At 32.3% G+C, this 22,336-nt stretch overlaps 1 protein-coding gene across 5 annotated transcripts in view; it reads left to right on the forward strand.

Moving 5' to 3' along the window:
• Positions 1 to 22,336, forward strand: part of ATXN3_1 (Ataxin-3) — an 80,240-nt gene that overhangs the window by 55,758 nt on the left and 2,146 nt on the right. The window contains exons 6-12 of one of the 5 annotated variants that reach the window (XM_012938182.3): positions 1,356 to 1,757; positions 4,180 to 4,415; positions 7,670 to 7,838; positions 17,497 to 17,682; positions 18,605 to 18,913; positions 20,092 to 20,292; positions 21,619 to 21,679. In XM_012938182.3, the coding sequence (XP_012793636.2) occupies positions 1,356 to 1,757; positions 4,180 to 4,415; positions 7,670 to 7,838; positions 17,497 to 17,682; positions 18,605 to 18,913; positions 20,092 to 20,292; positions 21,619 to 21,679 (1,564 nt within the window). Of the gene's footprint in view, positions 1 to 1,355; positions 3,239 to 3,571; positions 3,886 to 4,179; positions 4,416 to 5,664; positions 5,942 to 7,669; positions 7,839 to 17,408; positions 17,683 to 18,604; positions 18,914 to 20,091; positions 20,293 to 21,618; positions 21,680 to 22,336 lie in introns of those variants that run through there. The other 4 variants (XM_051214627.1, XM_051214624.1, XM_051214626.1 and 1 more) reach the window with 4 other exon arrangements.

The following is a 22,336-nucleotide window of genomic DNA, read 5'->3' on the forward strand; positions in this document are numbered from 1 at the left end:
TATCATTACTGTTGACTTAGTAACAGACTTTAAAATAGGGGAAGACTGTAATTGGCGTCCAATGGGACCTTAATCTGAACTGTAAAGAATATATTTATGAAAATTCGTATTCGATGTTGTTGATCTTAAGAACTGAAATTGATCTATCATTATTTGCATATGAAAATCCTTAGACAATTACCTTATCATTGCCACTTAGCTACAGATTTTTAGTAAATTCTGATATTAAAGCTGGCGGTTCCATCAAGTACAAGTTTTTTCTCTTACTAATACTCTTTGAGATAAATAAACGAAAAATACAAACCCCTACAAAATCCTCATACTCGTTAAATAATTTAATAGCTTCCTGGAATCAGCAGCCCGCGAACAGATATTCTGGGGTTGGAAGGAAGGCTACTGGGTTTCAGTCTCAGTATGAATATCAACACTGAAATGCGGGTACCTCTGGGTGACAAAATGTATATCATTTACTCTATTTCTTGAAATAATCTAATTTAATAGAAATTCGTTAAGAATATAGTTGTATGTTCCCTTAGAGAACTAAAACTTCTCAATTTCTTTACTTATTTTCTGAATTAGTGAAAGTAAAATGAATATTAAGAACAAAAAAAATATATTCAGAGTTAACTAGAGTTATTTACAAGGTCAAAGAAATTAATTTAAAATTACTCTTCACATTTCAATTTCACTCCATCGAAATAATAACCTACCTATAGTTTAACATATAGCACTAGTTTCTAGGTTCATAAAAGTGATCAGAAATTACTTTTAAGTACGTGAAATTCATTCGATAGCCACAGCTTTTTGACTTACTTACTACTTAAGAAATAAAAAAATCACTTATTAACTCTGATTTTCTTTTCTGAAGTTTTAATCTCATTAGTGATTTATCGTCAGAAATAATTGAATTCAGAGAATACGCATAAACCCTGGAAATTAGTCTTATATATTCACTGGGTTCAAATATATTAGTTGTAATTTATTTGATAGCAGCTATGCTTGATGCTGTTTTAAAAATTCTGAGTAAGTAAAGGTTCGCTTACAAGTTCATGTATGTGTCAATGTGCATAGAATCTGTTTTAAGCTCTTCTTACTGATCAATTTCAATTAGGCAATATAAAGACATATTCACCCTAATGTCAAGTCACTTAATCTGTAAGTTACAATGTAAACTTGATAGATAAAATATCATTGGAATTCAGGATTAAACAAAATGTTATTGATTATTATTCAGCTCCCGATTTACATAAACGTGCATATCTACACTCTTTTTATAACTTTGATCTAAGAATTATTTAGTATTTATGTTTTCTAAGACTTTATTTCAGGTTTTTATATTAATTTTTCTTATTCAGGACAAAGTACCATCAAATCATTCAGATAATAGTTTTCATAAAACTTCAGAATTGAAGTCGATGATGCATTACCATCAACAACAACTACAACCTCCTTTAAAGTCAATCAATCATCAATTTGCCTCAAATACTCATGAAGTTAAATTATTTATGTGTAATGAAGGAAGTACAATTGAAAATAGAAAGGATAGATTTAAATCTCATCAAAATAACTGTTCAATTTCTAATAATCATTTAAACAAAAATCTAATGAATAATCAAAGTCATAATAGAATATCAGTTAAAAATGATCTTTTGAATATAATGAACATTAAATTACAAACATCTCATCCAGTTACAAATCCTCATACTCAGTTAATGTACAAAAATAATCTTAGTAATAATATAAATAAAAATAATGAAGTATGTTTAATGTTTATAAATTTATATTCTCATTCTTTTTACTTTAATAAAGAAGAAACAAGACAGAATGTACTTGTCACAAATAAGACTATTCATTATTATCTATACTGTCTAGTCTTTATATTATTGAAAAAAGTGAGATATCAGCTCACTGAAGACAGTGGTGTACGGTGGCGCAACTTCGTGGATTGGTTGAAGTTAGACATTGACACCGTTGGATGCTGGCTCAGTGGTCTAGTGGTTAAGTGCTTGCGCGCAAAACCAGTGGGTCTTGGGTTCGAATCCCGCGTGGTGCGGGATCGTGGATGCGCACTGCTGAGGAGTCCCATACTAGGACGAAACGGCCGTCCAGTGCTTCCAGGTTTTCCATGGTGATCTAGCTTCAGTTGACTCATGATTTCAACCTGTGAAAAAAGTTCTCAAAATTATCGGAAAATTTAAGCCACTACATAATTTTATTGAGATCAAGAACTGGATATTTGCTTTGCTACAGTATGAAACTCCTGTAAAAGGCAAATTCATGATCATCGCTTATAATCGAACGCAGAACTTACAGGTCTTTCTGTGATAATTTTATCTTTAGACTACTGAGATAATGTTCACTGATTTACATGTTTGACTTCAATCAATTCGAAGAATTAAGCAACAATCTAATCGTATCTTCAATAAACAACACAGTTGAATTCTATTGGTTACAGCTTCTTACTAGAAGTAAGGTAACTCTCCATGAAACCTCATAATTAGGATACAACATAATTATTTGATCCATTTTTACTTGTCGTACAACAATCTCCACATACATTATTATCTTTAGGTTCAATAAACTTAATAAACATTACTGAACAATTTCATGCAATTTGTAGTGCACGATGAAATTGAACCGTATAAACAGGTCATTATAGAAGTACCAACTAAAACCGAAACCCCTTAAGATACATCAAAGGAACGAATTTCCATCATAATGATAAGCTGTTTGACAGTATAGGGTTGTGCAGATTGTTGAGATCATGAATCCATCAATGTTAGACCACCATTGAAGATGTAGAAGCACTAGACAGCCGTTTCATCCTAGTATGGGATTACTTAGTCATGCGCATCCACAATCACGCACGCAACACTTGGACCTAGGACCTTCGATCTAACATTCGAAACAATAGTGATATTATTTAAACGGGTTTAAAGTGCTGGTTGAGATAGTGACACAAACTTATTCATTTTGAACACTAGTTTTCTTTTTGTTTACAAACGTTTCAATAACTTTAGATGTTGGATTAATATATTATTTCTATGTGTGTTATATTAATTATCTGAAAGGATCAAATTAACAGTGGAATAGGATCTATCGAAATAGTATAGTTGTAAATAAATCAGTTGTTAGATAATATATCTACAGAAATCTATTACCATAATAATTATGTTTACATAAACGGATCACATTTTGTAATAAAACTGGAAAATAAAATTTCATTTTGTAAGTTAACTTCTATCAATATCATAAAAACTTCTATTCCTTGTTCTACTTAAGTATCTTAGTTTGAAGAATAACTGAAATGTTAACAGAAGAGACTTACATATAAATGATATATGTTAAGCCAAATTCTTCATTTTGGTTAACTTCAAATAAAACAAGTCGATACCATTCGTAATTATATGATGACATAATTTGACTCATGTACATGGAATCGTTCTCTTAATGTTTTGTTAGTTAGCGTTATTCAAATGTTATTATTATTAGCACGTACCCTTGTATTGTTATTATTATTAGTTTTGTAAATATGTGAAAAATTTAATAACCACTTACCTTATCTTATTAGTTCCAACTAGAGGTTAAGCGTTCACACGTGATACAGAAAGTCTTGCGTTCGAATCTCCCGTGTGGAATCATGGATACGTACTTCTGAGGAGTTTCATACTAAGACGAAACGACCATTCAGTGCTTCCACGTTTTCAATGATAGTCTTACATAGATCGATTCATGATCCTAATCAAAAACTTAACAATCTTCACAACCCCATACTGATATATTCATATAATTTGATGTATGACATAGTTTTTGATTAAACATTTGATTTGATATAAAATTAGATTACTATTTGTTTCCGTCTATATTACTTATATTTATTCTGGTTAATAAACATACAACTTCAATTAATGTATAGACTTATTCGTGTTAACATTACGTCCTAGTTATTTTCAATTAAAAGATTTTATTATAATGTCAATCCTAACTTTACATGCTAAATATGGTAAACTTGGATATTCCTTATTAATTATAATAACTATAGAATGTACTGGAAATTAACTGGAAAGAATATTATTTTTCCAGATATCTATGTTTTAATAACTCAAAGGTCAGTTCATTGAAAACAATTCAATACTACATTTGACACTGGAATCTATTGCTTGGTTTTGTTTTGTTTAGCCTGTACATTTTTATCAATCAAATCCAACCAGATTTACAATCAATTCTCCTAAAGCAATTGCAAATGGATTTAAAATTTCTCAACCAATTTCATCATCTAATCATATGAATACACCATCAACAATGTGTAATACTACAATAAATCATTCTGGTGGATGGGAAATTAATTTAGGTTGTATAAATAATAAATCATTCCCTATACGTTATTTAATTCCTATAGATTCAAATAAATATCGGTAAGTTCACCTTCTTTTAATATGTACTTTTATGATGTTTGTCTTGATCTTAGCTATCAAATCTTTCACTATTCAACCATAAAAAATGATCATAAGTGTGAAACCATGACAAACCGAGTTCAATATTATAGCTTGTGAGACGGTTATTCGCTGAAGGGTATGGATTTTGGTTTCACATTATTGTCATTTGGTTAAAGTTGAACATTAGCTCCATTGGATTGCGGCTCAATGATCTAGAGGTTAAACGTTATTGCTCAAAAAAAAGGTTTTGAGTTCTTTTCTTTTTGGCGTATTGGGACGTGCCCGTTTCTAGACTGTTCTGTACTAAGACGAAACCGGTTTCCAGTGGTAATCAGAGTAAGATTGATTAGTAAGTTAAACTATGTAAATAGTACAATCCCTACAAAGCCTACATTGATAAGGGATTTTTGCCGAAATTCATATTATTTCTAACCAATGTTCATCACCGCCACATAGCTTCAAGTCATCTTTTTAGATCAGCCTCAAATGCGTTATAAACGTCGGTTTGTTCTGAGCATGATTTAATTTGTATTTGGCGGTTAGAGGCAATTTCATGGAGGCCATTTAACTTATTTTCAAGCTATTTAGTGCTCATCAGAACAGGATAAAACAATCTCGGGAGAACTATTGATAACTATAGCATTCTTAAAATTCCAGTTACTTTTTGTTGGAGTTTTCTTTGTGATGGATAATTTGGTCGTGGAGCTTTCATCGTTCTTCTAAACGGCATCATCAGAACAAAATTCAGGTAGAAGTGAAATGTTTGAATTTCACCAGGAGAAATTGGTGACCAAATCATCCATCTTAGAGAACAAAACTCCATCAAAATCACCCACCTGGTCTATTTAACATGAAACCTAAGTACAGGGCGAACAAAATATTGATTATTACTAAGTAATCAACCAATCCGGTAATTTAATTACTTCAGTTTTATAAAGTTATGTTTTTCTTATTCTAATAAGACATACGTTTAATGTGACAAATAAGTATAAAACTTGAAATAATACTGATCCATCCCAACCTTCTCTATTTGGAGAAATTTTTAGCTCAAACCATTTATTGCAAAGAATTTTTGTAACTTATTCAAATATGTGATCTAAAATTGGATACAGTTTTTTAAAACATTATTATTGAAATGTTTCTCTACTAATGGTCATATTCAAACACAATTTATATTTAAATCAGTAATTAGCTGAAAGAAGAATAAACTCTACATTCTCCTATTTAGATCCAGTGGAATTAATGAACCTTTTATTTGGTTAGAGTTGGATACGCTTAACAAACTCAATAACCATTTACTCAACTCTAGCTTGATTTTGGCTGAGACTTTATTGTTGTTTGGTGAAGTTGATCCATTTCAATTGTTACATAGTAGTTACAGTCATTAAAACTATAATTATACAGTGACATAAAGTGATATCAAATGATGTGTCTCTTGTTTACATTTAAATTTAATAACTGTGCTTTGTTTTTAATCTGTTTGAAGATAAATATTTCCTCTAGAATTGTACTAATTTGATTAGATTATAGTTTGTATATATTCGTAACAAGATAAGTTAATGATTTCTGAAAAACGAGCTGTCTGATAAAACCAATTTCTGAACTAAAACTTATGTTAGTGTAAGGGTTTGATTGTGATCGTCCTATTTTTTGTAGTTCACATCACCAATTTACACTAGGTAGAAATTCATTTGAAACCAAGGAGCTTTGGATAGCTAATTCAGTCTAGTATTACTAAAACACTCCAACCAGTATAATTAGATCAATTTACTATGTAAGAGAATTATTATCGTTAATAATTGATGATCTTCTTCAATTAGCTGTAAATATATGTCAATTCTGTTGTTTCAAAGTACCGACCTGAAATCACTCCATAACATAAAATACAAATATGTACATAAGCTATTATTTATCTGAAAGGTTTAATTAATCAGGTAAATATTGAAACTAACAAAATGTAAAAAGAAAAACGTTTGTACTAAGTTAGTCATTCTAGACAACAACAACAAGAACAAATAATAATTCGGTCTAACAAAATCAATGAATTGTATTCAAGTATTGGTAGAAGACAAATAATAAGAAAGAAACTATTGTTTTGAATATAACAAGAATTGGTAGTTTAGTAATTAGGGTATCATCTATTTAGATCGTAATTTAATTGACATATATATATCGGGAAATCTATTATTGTACAATCGTTATAACTTAGCTTAAAATTATTCTGAACTAAATGTTTTTTTCGTATTCAATTTAAGTTAAATTAATGAATTGATACATCTTAATAGATATAGATAGCTTTGTGTGGTAATTTGTATATTTTATATTATTAGTATAATGATTTATGGAGATTATAGTATTTTAACAATTGAATTCACAAATTGATATATACCAGATCACCAGTGAAAACTTGAATGTACTAAAATCGTCATAAATCTCCATACTAATAATAATCATGTGCTCACAAGTGACTAGCTACAAAATTGATTTCCTGGAGTTTTAGTGACAAGCCATGACCATTGGAGTTCAACCGTGTCTGTTTTGAGGCAGTTACTCACTGAAGACAATGGTGGACGGTCACGCAATATCGTGGATCGGTTGAAATTAGACATTAGCGCCGCTGGATGCCAGCTCATTGGTCTAGAGGTTGTGTATTCGCATGTAAGTCCTGAGTTCGAGTCCCGCAAGCGGGATCGTGTATGCACACTGTTGAGGAGTCCCATACTAGGACGAAACGGCTGTTCAGTACTTCCAGGTTTTCCAAGTTAGTTCAGCTTAGATCAACTCGTGAATAAAACTATTTTGTATTACTTACAGATTAACCTGAATATTAAGGTCAGAACTGATAAAAGTAAATTAAATGATTAATCTAGCTAACTTGTAAACAACTATTCCGTTACACTTTATTAATGATAACTGATTGAAGTAACTAAGTGTAGAGTTTTAAAACATTCGATTCAGTCTAATTCCTGTAAATATGTATAGTACTTAATAAAAAGCTAATGGTACAATCACAAAATTATGTTCGATAACTTGTTTATCATATTTTCGGATTGACCAGTGAGAATTATGACCATACAGTTTATTCAGTGTTAATGAAATTACGATAAAAAGTAAAAGATCAGTTCAACAGAAGCTATAGAAATAATTTAGTAATCAAACTAGCGCGAAAACTATTTCCATTTATCATCATTAGATCGTCTTTATTTATTTTTTAAAACTCTATATTACAATAGGCGACCGATACGTGAACCCCTTGATATATCTAGCCAAAATCAATCATTTCCCTTAAATCAGTCTCATATGATACATTATTCTCAAACAATTCCTAATTCCTGTTACTTAACAAACAATAAACTATCTTATTACAAATGTCCAAATGAATCAATTCAACAAAGTACTATGGTAAGTAAGACAAAAAATAACGATACAACTGGTATTCATCATTAAAACGATTCATTTCATTGACTAGTATCAATTAAAAGTGTTATAATGTAATGTCATTATTGTTCTTATTATTTAATTATTTATGTTCGTGGCTGTGTGTACATAATTTAAACTAGATATTTTCACTTATAACATAAGAGATAACGAACAAAATATTTTCTTCATTCTATATCATTCTTAAATAGTATTACATTAATAATCCCTTCCTTTATTCACCACAGTCATATTTTGTACATTCATAAATGTTTCTGATCTTACCTCTGATTCATGTTATATAGTAATATGTTCATAAACTTGAAATATTATTCTACTCTACTATATAGAAATGAGTAGTTCATTCTTTCTCTCAAATAATATTTGTATTTTTTATGTTTCACATTAAGTATATAGACTAATCTACTTGTGCTTCTTTTCTCTATCTAATTTGAAAAAAAACAATTTCAATATTTAGTAGTTGGATTCATGAGTCAATTGAAGCTAGACCACCATAGAAAAACTGGAAGCACTGCTGAGGAGTCCCATATCGGGACGAAACAGCTGTCTAGCACTTTCAGATTTTCCATGGTGGTCTAGCTTCAATTAACTCATGAATTCAACTACTAAATTATTATGATCTCCATAAAACTCTTCTCTGATTATCATTTCAATATTGTCACCTTTCGCATACATTATAATTTTATTATTGATTTTCTATTTACTTCGTTTTCTGTTTTTTTCTCTCTTTCTCTCATGTAAATTATCCATCATTAATTGTTATCACGTATTTATTTATTTATATAATTGAAATAATAGAGAGAACAAAAAACTAGTTTGTCAAAATATATTGGTTTATTGTTAATTGAACTTTAACCCGGGATTATTGAAATACTATTTAATCATTGAACTTAAGAATTCATCAACCAGAGTAATTTTTAAACTTATCAATAATCTCAGATGGGTTTTGTGGAGATTGTAGTAATTTCAATGGTTAAGATCATGAGTCGGTTGAAGCTAAACCACCATAGAAAGCCTGGAAGCACTGGACGGCCGTTTCGTCCTATTGTAGGACTCCTCAGCAGTGCGCATCCACGACCTCGCCACCTGCGAGATTCGAATCCAGGACCTGCTGGTTTCGCGCGCGAGCAATTAACCACCAGACCACTGAGCCGGCATCCAACAGTGTTATCAATAATCCTTATTTTCTTCATCTAAAATTTATCATTGTTCATCACATCATTGACGTTTCAATAGACGGTTACTGAAATAAGATTAAATAATCTAACATATAAGTACTATTAGTTATTTGAATATAAGTCACAAAATAACAAAAAGTATATTGGATCATGGAGATTGGTGAATTTCCTAGTTTATATCGTAGGCTGATCCTAGTTGGAGAATTATTGATTGGAGTTAATCATCAAACTACTAAAATTCAGCTTAGCGATCTAAAGCTTGAGCACTTACTATGAGACTTAACGGTTCTTGGTTCGATTCCTGGATTTGTTAAAGAGTTCAATACTAGGTGCTTCCTGGTTTTTAACAGCATGCAAACTGAGACCAATCTGTGAATAATATAGCTTATATGATTAATGATAAGATTTAATGTTTGATCTGTTATTATTGTACTCCATGAACTTATGAAATCTAAGTAAAAAGTAATAAATTCTGGTTAAGTGGTCAATAAAATGTTCAAATGTATAAAGATAAAATAGTAATCTAAATCAAATGGATTTCGTTTGCGAAAATGTAGTGCAAAAAGACATATGCTTGTGTCTTATCGGGTCATTTAGAAGCAGAAACGATAATTGTTTTAGTAATTTAAAGACTAACAAAGGCTGGAAAGAGATCTATATCTATTTCTTTTGGAGAGAGAACTTGTTTTTTGGAATTCATATTTTACTCGCTTCTGTCGTTACAAAGGTTCGAAGAGTGATTACTTTTTGTAGATCACCGTTATTATAGTAGATTATCAAAGATAACTGGTGGAGTTTACTAGAACAGTCCGTTTGGACCAAGTGGGTTAACATGGGGTCACTGACACCACATTATTTCTTAATAATTCTGTAAGGTTCTCACAACAATCAGAAGCAAATTCTTAGACCACTTACAAATATAACTTGCTCTAATTTAGCAAATGAAACATTAGATACAGAAGGGGATGACTACTCTAAATAATTCACTTTTCGGTTTCGATGTTACCCTCGAATGGGTCAAGCATGTTAGTTGTGGGTTTCTTTAAGTGAAATTTCTCTAATTTGATCAGCATAAGACTTGAACGATTAAAATACTACTGATTAGCCCTTTGTCAGTGCAGTTTCTCAGTTTTTTACTGTTTGATTAAAGTAGTACTACTTTCAGTCAATGACTGGGATTTTCTATTAGCTGTTATTAAAAATATAACAATGATGAGCATCAATGATGCATTATTCACAAAAGCTAATCGTTCTAAGTAAATTTATGCTTGTTTTAAAACTATAGTACAAGCACAATAGTAGAATAGAAATATAACTGGCCAATATAATTTAATTATGTACCAACGAATTTCATTGTATCAGTAGTTGGATTATTCTTAATTAATCACTAAATATCAAATGTATAGAGTAAAGAAGCTGCTCTTATAGGTTATACAATATGCAACAGTTAGACTAGTTTGTGTACATTATGACTTATTAAATTGGATTTAATTGCCTTCAAATTGTGTTTTCATAATTAAATCTTAAAATATTTTAAAACAAGCATAATTTTGTGGTAGATTTTCAGCGCCTTTTTAAAATATCATGACGGTATACATTATATACAGTGTACAATTTTCCCAGAACTCCTTAGTTTTCTTCAGCTGATGACTTTCGTAACTCCTCGAATGTTGTCTAACTACTATGTCCACATTCTTAAATGTAATACTCATTTAATCACTAATTGACACTGACTTAATATCCAATCTAAGATAACTTTATTTTAATGTATTGTATTATCATTTTTCAGTATTATGGATTCGATTCATGAAATTGACATTCAAACATGTTTTGAATCTAATTCATAGATTTACAACATTTTTATTAATTCAACTTTATTACTCCAACTGATAACCAAAAATAATTCAGTTGAAATTACTTCATCTTAGCGAAATCTATTTTACTCGTTTTGTTTTAACTAAGTTATTTTTCAACTTAAACATATGAATTTAAGTTATTTTTGTTATTTGCTAACCTGTTGATGAATATATTTCGCACATAGTTTACTAATCAGGAATTGAATGACGTAAACATTTAGGGGGGTGGAATATTGATAAAACAAAACTAAATAGACTAATCTATAAACTCGACATAATAATAATGACTTACATAATGGATATAAGTAAGATGCACACAATTAGTAGATACTTATTTCAAGAAGAAAATATCATGATTATATTATTGTGGTCTATGGTGTAAATACTGTATCAATCATAATAATAATAATAATTTAACTGGCTAGCAGTGAACACCAGTTTTGAAACCAGAATCTTTCATCTCAATCACCCAATACGTTATCCACCGATCTTCTGAGTACAGACAGCCACGTACCTCTTCAACAGGTATGATCTTTATTTCATTACTGCTTATAGTTTGACTTGCCTCTTACAGATATTCAACATTAAAATATAAAGTACAACAATTGATAAATTTTTAACGTTTCGGACGTCCTGAAATTTTTACAATACGGCCATTACTGAAAGTGCAACTGTAGTTTCATATATATATATATATATATATATATATATATATATATATATATATATATAATTGTTACAACCGTGTCTGACTAAATTGGTTCAAAGTTTGGTCAGTCGGTATGCATTAAATGAACGGATAGTAAAAGACGGAACAGTTGTCTAACATTAAACGTGTCTTTGTCATTCTAGAAGGTTACTAAAACTACACAAATAAACACAAAAGTGAAAAAAATTGAATTCATTAAATAATATTCAGTGAATTTATAACACATTCATACTGAGCTGTTAGTGGAGTTTTGTGGTCACTGAATATTTAGAATCATAAGATACTGAGCTCTAATGAAACCATTTTACCTGGTATTCCGGTTAAAAGTATTTCATTGATTGTTAGTGCAAGCTCCATATATATATATTTATAAGTTATTAAACTAGTTATTCGCTTAATTATTTAATCTCGACCGTTCGTAAATTGAATCACACTAATTATTCATTTAGAAAATGCTAAGGTTATTTTTTATATCCATCAACTTGTAATATATAGACACTAGTTTATGTGGTTCAACAGCATGGTGCATTTTGTTTCGTGTTACGTTGATTAAACGTAATTAGATAACTTTCTTACAACAGTCTTGCAAAGGGTTAGTTATGACTTAAGTAGCTTTGTGGTGATGTACCAAAATAAGAAAGTGAGTGACATGAATTTAGTGTTTATGTGAAGCAACAGTTCTCCAAAAATTCAGACTCAAATTGTAGACAAACAACAACTACGAAAGCTTTCTGTTGATATCTTTAACAGCCGAATGACATAAATACAAAACATAAAATCTTAATCAAAAACGCCTTTCATTGAAAATAAAATACTCTTCAGCAATTACACAGCGGTATGTTGAAAAGAGAAACAAATGAATACAAAAAAAACGAGCAAAATATCATGGATACGAATGCAGCAAAATGGAAACGTCTTCAAATTTTAAACTAAAGATAACTGTCGAATATTAACATTGCTGACAGACTGTTTTTTATTTATTTCAGAAAATAACGTAGCTGGCTTCGAAAGTAATCATGAATCGTTTTTTAATCATAGACACTTCATCACATCTGACAGACATTTAACCAGAAACATAAATCATATTCACTGTTTATCATCAGAACTACTTAACTAACTGTTTATACTTCAGAAATATCCCATACGAACAACATACAAACATAAGTAGGATGAGGAATTAAAAAACCACGTCACATCTCTGTATCTTTTGGAAAAATTTATCTTCATATATATACTTTGAAGGTTTTTGATACCACCATTTGAAGGAAGTTAAATTTCTGAACATAAGTAATATGAAGATTTCATGTATTTTCTACTTATCGTTTTGCATAAAATGAAAATGGAATTAACTGTATAATTCACCTCATTGATAACACTTCATCTGAATTAAGAAGGACCTGACACACAGTGATCAATCAATTGTGAATACATCTCAGTCAGTCGCGGCCTGGATAGCCCAGTAGCAACATATCTGACTATGAAGCTGGGTGACTCAGGATCGAATCCATCAGGTAACAACAGTTCCCTCAAGATTACAGATCAGGATTAGCTTTTTATATGATTAACAGAATCACAGTATGAAAGTGAACAGAATAATATTTCAAGGTGGTTAGCGAAAATAGAATGAAAAAATTTATTTGCCGTTTAAAAAGTAAGATGTAGTCAGCTTCAGTCAATTTCTGTAATTCACTTGGGTGAGCCGGTAAATGAGTGACCCAACAAAGATTTCATTACTAAATCAGAATTATGATAAGAAAAAGAATTGATTTTATGAATTTAGTCATAAATGGAAAACTACCAAAAAATAGATTTTATTCATCCAAGAACTTATTACAACTAAAATACTATTATCAATGGAGTAATAATACATTTTTATGTAGCATCAAATTACCTTGATAATCACTGGATTACTTTTGCCTAGCAACCAATTCAGAGTTCAATTTGATGGGTGGACCACCATCTCAAATTTTAGTACAATGGATCAAAGTTTTTTTATATATCAACTAGAAATATGCTACATTTACTAATTTAACAAACTAATTGCATGGAATTTATTGAAATGTGAATAGATGAAAAAGTAAGAAATGAAAACAATTGAGTGAAGGAATAAAAACTACATCCTCAACAGTAACCGGAAAATACTAAAAATCGATTATTTTAAATAAATTTTTTTATGCTTGACAAAGTTGATAGGATTTGTAAAAACCAAAGTTCCATTACTTGATCTAAACGCAGAAAACCATATAAAAAAACTTAAATTTATTCGATAGTGTCAAACTTCGTTCTCCTGTATAGTGTATGAAGCTTTTTTGAGTCACTCACAATCAATGATTGTATTGTAGCGGTAAATAAATCCCCAAAATAAATAGCTCTGTAAGTCTTCGATATTGAATGCTGACCACATTAGTTTTAATGGACTCACCTGGCTGAAGGTGCTCGGTCATGCATCTGCACCAGATCACGAATGGGAACGTCGTGCCCAACAACCCTTGCAATCTCTAGCCAGATTAGATCAGTCGATTCACGATATATTGATAGCCTATCAGATATATCTTCGAACCTCCTCGCTTCTGTCTTTTGATTTCACTTGGTGGGTACGATTTATATTAGGTGTTACTGGTTAAAGCATTGTCAAACTCCAAATGCCTGTGGCGTCTTCACCCACAATTAGTACAACTACTGGCATGAATGAACATCGGCTATTCGTCATTGATACTTTGACTATTTCGTCGAGGAAAGAATAAGGTAGTTGTGTCAGTACAGTTAGTCAGTATGGTTCATCCATGTAATGGAAAGAAAATAATGAAAATCCCTCCAAAGCACTTTGTTGGACAGTACTATCATTTATTTGTTCCTTCTCCTTGTCGTGCATTTTAACCTTTATTCAAATCTCTTTTAACCACACTCTGTGATCTTCAGTCTTCGTCTGAGCTTTGACTGTGCGACTTTGATTAAAGACTTACCATTTGTTACCCAATTCTTCTGTGGCATGTTCTCGGACTATTAACAATAGGATCGTATATGACTAAGCTCAAAGTCACGGCGTGGTTCAGTGTGTGAATATTAATTTTTGACTATCTGCTTGGAGAAATGGCTGAAATCCGACCAGATAGATATCTGGTCCAATTTCGTTGTGAATATTTCTATTGAACTTTTTTTATTAACTGTTTCTTTTGTTGTTTAGCACGCTAATTTGTGTCAAAGAAACCCTTCACTGTATAGCACAGGCTGTAAAGTTTGAGGTATTTTGTACATTCGATAAAATTATTTCTTGGATTAGAACCATTTAAATTGAGAAAAAAGTTTGTATTTTGATATAAATTAATACGAGTAACTCAAAAGCGCTTCGTATGCTATACAGAAGAACGTAATCTGGTCTAACCAAATAAATTTTGGTTCGTTAGTTCTGCGTTCAAACCCAGTATTAGCATTTCGGTCGTTATGATCTATATTTGGCTTAAAAGGCTAAAGATTGATGGATGTACGCATTTGTTTAAATATTAATTCTTCTGTCAGTACGTTTATCAAAGGTATTTTATACGACTAACGAGGGTCAGACTATTTTTCTACAACTGCCCTTAAAAATGCTTGTTTGCGAATTTCATTTGACGAGATTTCTAATGGACTAACTACCTATTATACACCTTTTGTGTTGCTCAAATAAAATCTACTACCATTTGGACTAAATGTTTCCACTGAGATATTCAGAAGGTTGCAAATCAGATTATCAACAGTCTTGATGGTGGTGAATTGTAGCAGGACGATATCGCAGTTCGTGTTGAAAATATTAAGCTGCAAAATGGATGTATTTTAAAGTAACTTAGACGTAGTTGTGACTCAAATATTACTTTAAATCCATCCGAGTGTCAGCTTCAACTAAGTTCCGTCAAATGCCTAGGCTATACTTTAGATGCCAAGGGTTTTAAACCTGGTTCCAGTCGCTTAGCTTTACTGATTCATGCACGGTCACCTAAGAATATTTCAGCACCCACATCATGAATTGGTGCACTTCAGTTTTGTTACAGATTCATTCCTGACTTTACATTATTAGTACCTTCACTTTTTTACTTGGTTTTGGTAAAGTGTATGTATCAGAACAACGACACGAGATGTACTGAGGGACACTGCAGTTTTTAAATGACAAGATTTTCTCCAGATTGTTTTCAGCAACTAAAAAATCAATCCTGACTACAGATGCATCTCAAGTGGCTAAGGTGCAGTTCCAGAGCATAATGGGAAACCTGTTATTTTTACTTCGAGACAACTAGGCAAAAGAGAACAAAAACATTCACAGATTCAAAAAAGGCTTTAGCCGTCATATGGGCAGTAAGACTGTACAAATACTCGTTTGATATAAAATTTGATACTGTAACTGATTGCCAAGCGTCAAAGTTTATCTACCATCCATCTAAGTCCTTTCATCGATTATCATCTGCCATAGTCCAGAGATGGGATTTAGAGTTGTGTGAGAAGGATTTCGCCATTGAGCACCAAGTAGATAAAAGCTTACCACATGCATATTTTCTATCACGCCTTCCAACGAAAGTGAAGGTATTTTGGATGAACCATTACCTGTCAATACTGCGGCACATTTTAAAGCTTCTTTATGGATTAGTTATCATCGATTCACATTATAAATAGTCAGAAGTGGTATCAACGGTCATTCCTGGCAGACACTTTACTCAAAGGGCACTGAGGAAGATATTTAGTTACGAATGTATGGTCAGTGTATTAGGAACGGATAATGGAACCTCTTTTACAGAAAAACGCTTAACGGCTAGCCTACTGATATTGGATGCCGTCATCCATTTGCAGCCCCATGACATCATTAGTCTAACGATCTAGCAGAAAATTTTGTTCGAACTTTAAATAGTACTATCATGTCAGTGAATTTAAATAATCTAGAAGAGCTAGAAAAATGCATCGATAATTTTCTGCTTCAATATCATGAAAAACTAACTAAACTTCTTAAATATAGCATACTTTGTACTCATTTAGTAAACGAAAAGTCATACGACGTGCAGTTTTGCAGAGGAAATGACAAGTGAACATCTGCAAGGAATACAGTGTCGAGACCATGAAAACAAACATAAATCCTATTGATGTTGAAAGATTAAAAGACCGGGAGAAGACAGTGGACACCGTCTTTTAGTGCGGAATTAACGGGCCGCACACAAGATAAACTACGATTAAATTGCTATAACAAGAAATCACCAAAGAACTGACTTCCTCCAATCTACGAAGGGTTAATTAAGGTAGGGTAATAAATGTATGGTTCATGTGTAAGCTCATTTAGTTCTACCTGCCTTAAATTGCACCATTCCGGAAATTCTTATTTTGTATATTAATTCGAATACTCCTAGTTACTGTATACGGGCGTGGTGAATAAACAATACAGTTACTGTGTTTTTGCTTAGACACTGTATAGTTCAAAATTATCGTGGAGGAATTTAAACATCATCCGCTGATCGTGGTTCCATGCCCAGTAGAATATAACTACGAATACCTTCAGGAAGTAAGTCGAGTTTTAATCGACTTGGGATAACATTCTTTTTCTAGTCATTTGTGACTCTTGAGACCATTTCGAAAGTGCTTAGAAATCAGACTTCGATTTCATTCTGTGTCATGTATTCAACGAATAAAACTGATTGACGTCACGTCCTTTGAAATAAAACTTAACATCGTCAGAGGAACAAACTGTGATCACTGAAGCAACGTGGAGGATTGGTGATTCTAGTGATTTTCTTGGTAACGGTGATTGTTGTTTTGTCGTATAGACGTATAGGTTGTTACTTCAGGTCACTTCAGGCGGGGGGTGTAAATGGATCTGATTTTTCACGAGAAGGTGGGCTGATTATCTTCCTCTCAATGTTATGTAGCAAGATGGATCATTGTGTGCACAACACTGCCTAAATGCGCTTCTACAAGGCCCTTATTTTACAGCAGTGGATTTAGCTAACATTGCCAAACAGTTAGACGATGAAGAAGTATCCCAGTTGGGAAGCAGTCGCGGTATGTCTAATTGTTTTCAAAATATGGATGAAAGTGGTTACTTTTCAGTACAGGTAAGTATCTGAAAGAGGAGAGACGCTTTGATTTTTGTTTCAGTAACGGTTCGCACTGAGTAGTGAATTACTGGCATTTTCTACCGGAACACGTAATATCAGCACCTTCTGTTGATATATTGAAAACGAGATTGGACCTCCACAGTATTACAAACTGCAGGGATTAATATAGGTCGGTAGACCTCCCATCCTTATTACTGAAGACTGATATAACACAAGTCGATAAACTCATGTATAACCTACCATTAATTAACTATCTTATGTATGTGTTGAATTTTCTACCGATTAAATTATGTCCACACGTGGTGGTCATATCCGTCATACAACCGATAAGAGTAGATTATTCTTACTAGCCATCTTCGATGTGTGTATACTCCTGTAGTGCCCCATTAAGTTGTGTTTTTTTAATGTCTACAAGTGTTATTGTTTCGTGTTTCTTCCATTCCCTAATCAAATACGATGGAAAATGTCTAGATACTAGAGGTTCAGACAGTAGTAACACAAAACTCTAAATCTTTTACTTGGACACCACTGATAATCACAAATGTAGTTGTAATTGAGGATTTCATATTTCATTTTTAATAACGGTAGGCGATTGTTTTGCGAGTAGTGAATTTTAGCTAACCAGTGCCAGTGACGTTTCGTACTGCTTTTTGTTGACAGTGTGGTAAAACCCCGTAAGGTTCCCTCATAGTTCGACGTAATAAATCACTGGATACGAACACATTTTCGTAGTGTTTGTCTTCTGCTTACGTTTCTAATGTTATCACTAGTGCATGTATACTTCATGTTTATTGTATTCAGTCAGTTCGCTACTCATATTTAAGTTTAACTTTTAAAATAGTGTAGTCCCAGTGTTGTGAACACGTAATCCAATGTATTTTCAGCTATGGGTGAAAATTTGTTGTATTTGTATTCATAGGTTATTAGCCAAGCTTTGCAGATATGGTCTCTAGAACTTGTACCTTTTTTGCGACAATGTCCGGAAGCAGAACGTGCTAGGGAAAATCCTGCTAGTCAGAATGCTTTCATTTGTCACTACCGGCATCACTGGTTTACAATAAGGAAAATCGGGAAGCAATGGTTCAACCTCAACTCAATTCTTTCCGCACCTAAATTAATTTCTGAAACATATCTAGCTATTTATTTGGCTCAACTTAAAGAAGAAGGAAATTCAATATTTATTATCACTGGTACCTTGCCTCGATGTGAAGCCGACGAAATATTATCCGTACGCCAATTTAATTTGAAATTTCACTTGTTTTTATTCTGTCATTCGACGTTTCATGTTTGTTTTGCTGTTAAGCTCTTTCTATCCCTATTCAATTCGACCTTTCTCTTCTGAAGTTCAGTTTCGGCACTTAGCTACTTTTTATTCTGTCAGTTCTGATATATGCAAATACTTAAACCGTAAGTACAACAAAGCTCGTGAAAACGTCTCACCACTAGGCCTGTATCGATCGCCTCAGTTCCTATAGCCGAATCCAAAAGCCAGAATTATTTTGCAGGAAGGTAAAGTGATGAGCTGAACCATCCAGACACAGGTCAAATGATAAATAAGTGACACTGACAGGCGCACACCACTGGATAAGATTTGACTTAACTTTACAGGGAAACCTATATACACTACTGATTGACAACCTGTCTTACTTTTCTGAGGGAGACATATATGTATCTTTGATTTAGTTGGCCAATAGTTTCCTATTGTTAGCGGGACATAGACTGGATCAAAGCATGCTCAATACATGATTGCTTTGGTGCACGCTAATTGGCTAATTCTTATCCATTCAGCACTAGTCGATAGTTGGAGAATACTCTGGAATCTTCTTATGTAAAAACTATAAATATACTGATGTTTTCCCTATTGTGCTTCTGACTTGCTTCTTGCTTCCATCTAACCTTGTTATTTGGAATATAATCTCTTCCTGTTCAACCGTGTTTTGATTTGAGGACTTGTCGAGTGAATCGGTGTCCGAGAATACTAAGCAATAGGAATAGCTGGGTCATAACCGTAAGAAAAGAAAGAGATATAACACCTATCCACGCTTGCCTTTCTCATTCAAGTAGTTGGCTTGGGAGTACGCTTAGGAAGCTTACGTATCAGTAGCAAACTCGGACGGCCTGAGTACACAACAAAAATTCAGCCTATATTTCAACTAGGTGGTTATATTAATGATCTTAAAAACTTGGATTCACTACGGTCTGGCTTTCTTTAGAATCAAAAATAGTAAGTAGCATCGTCTCTGACTGTCCCATTAAACGATTTAGATTCGATAAGGTACTATACTCTCAAGTACACTTGTTCATAGATAAACATATAGTCGACAATTTTTCCACACATCCAGATTGGTACTAAAGCATCCAAAATATATTCTCATTTTTATTAATAAATTTGTTACAATTCATTAGATTTGTCCTGTTGTTGAAGACGACTTGACTAGATCTTCCACAACTAGCACAAGTCAACCGGATAAAAGTACAGAAGTGGATGTCGCCTTAGCTGTCAGCAATACAGATATTGATGATGATGACCAAACCCTACAACGCATCTTGCAATCATCCGAAAATGATGATGAGGAACTACAACTCGCTTTAAGAGTTTCAGCAAATGTGAGTAAACTTTTTTCATGTTAATTCGACATGAACTTACATTTTAAACCTGCTCATAGTCATATATTGCCTTTGTGTTTCCCTCACAGCTTCATTTCTAGTTACAAAGTTATGAGGAGTAACTTTAACCATAAATATTGTAATAATAAATTCATAGCAGTCAGATGGGAGATAATCAAATACACAAAAGAGAGAATACTGCAAATGAGACTTAACTTACAACTGTACGAAGACAAATAACAACACTTATTTAGGGCAGATTGGCGTATTGTTAAAGAACTACAGTTAAATAAATATATTAACAGACTACTTACGAGAACCAACTAACTGCACCTTTATTCGCTGGCGTGCATGCATTTATTGAATGGTGTACTAATTAATAATTTCTATATTTACATTTTCGTGCTTTCTCAATCCATTCGACGCGGTCAACCTATGCTATCTCTGAATCTTGTTACTTTAAGTTACAGTATGGCAAAAAATAATGATATTAAGACAACCATTTTTGTGTGAGTGTGGTTCATTGATGAAATCACATAACTATTGTAAACTGTTTTCAAAATCCTATAAGATTACATACAAAGCTGGTATTCACCACTCTTTGAAAAATTTGGTTTGAAAATGCTAGTTCTAAAATCAGCACATTTGATTTTATTCCGCAACACACCCATACTGTCAGTTTTATTATTCAACATACGCTAATGGGTTGCCACATGTGGTCAAATAAATAAAAAGGGCGATCATTCTTATAAATATTATCAAGACATTTACACCATAGTCTTCTTATCCAATGTTTTAACCATTTTCATATCATATCGAAAGATATAGATCAATTCTGTTTGAAACATTGATACTTGTACTGGTACAAACCTTTTAACGATCTCATCCCGTAGCTATTAGCGTTATGACTTATCAGTTTATACAGTCGAATGTTTAAAGTCACCAGGTTAGATAGTGTCTTTCCTTCCATCTAGGACTGTTATCTGTTAAAGTAAATTCTACTCACTAATTGACGTACAAAGTATCCAAAACTAGAGGATCTTAGATTATGGAGATCAAAATTCTAAAAGCAGACACATTTATTTGTAGTTGCATGAATCAGGCGAACATCTTATAGCTTCATTTTGGTAATGAACAACTGAGTTGTTTGTAAATTAAATGTGTCTGTAGATCTCAGTTATGTAATAATCAAAATAAAGTTCTAATGCCGCAGCTACCTCTCATGAATTGATATTTTTTGGGACCCATTATAAAATAGATTGCTCTGTATTTATTTAATTGCCTGATTTCACCAAGCCTCTGTTTCGCTAACCTTTTTTGCTGCAGGAGTACGAAGATACGTCTGACAAGGAACTACGGGAAGCGATTGCTTTAAGCCTTAATACTCGTAAGTATTTTGCAAGGTGTGTTATTTGAATCTGTTGTCAATTTTAATATTATCATCATCACTATTGTAGTAAGCTAAATTATCTATATATTTTTAGCAGTGGTATTTTTTTTACAGATCTGTAATTATGTACTAAACTACAAGTCACATTTGTACAGTACGTGCACCTATAGTTATACTGACTGTCCCAACAATTGTGCTTAACACGTAAAGGATTTCAGCGCGTTATCTTAGTATTCTTAGTCTATAACTAGAAGCAACTGAAGTAAGGTTACACTAACTTATGCGATAATTTCTGTATTGGTAAATACGTGTTTTGCATATTTTACTTCTTTTCATCCAGTTTGCTCATGAATTATGAATCACTTGCTTTGTATTCAGATAGTAAAGAAAAAAATAGGCTATTTGGTGAAAACAAGTATTTGGTTATGCTTTGACTTGATTCATTGTTTTACGCTCGAATTCGAGAGGCTTCTTATCACAAGCATTGGCCAGTTAATGATGCAAGTTCGTCACACACCACTTGTTAACATTCTCGTTACCGATTCAATAGGATGTGACAATCATCTAAATACTATTTAGGTTTTTGATTAAATGTAGAACTTAATTTTTTGACAAACATGGATTAGGCTGTGTAAAAAGTCCCACTGATTGCTA

This window comes from Schistosoma haematobium, chromosome 2 (genome assembly GCF_000699445.3).
Source record: "Schistosoma haematobium chromosome 2, whole genome shotgun sequence".
NCBI classification, from domain to species: Eukaryota; Metazoa; Platyhelminthes; class Trematoda; order Strigeidida; family Schistosomatidae; genus Schistosoma; species Schistosoma haematobium.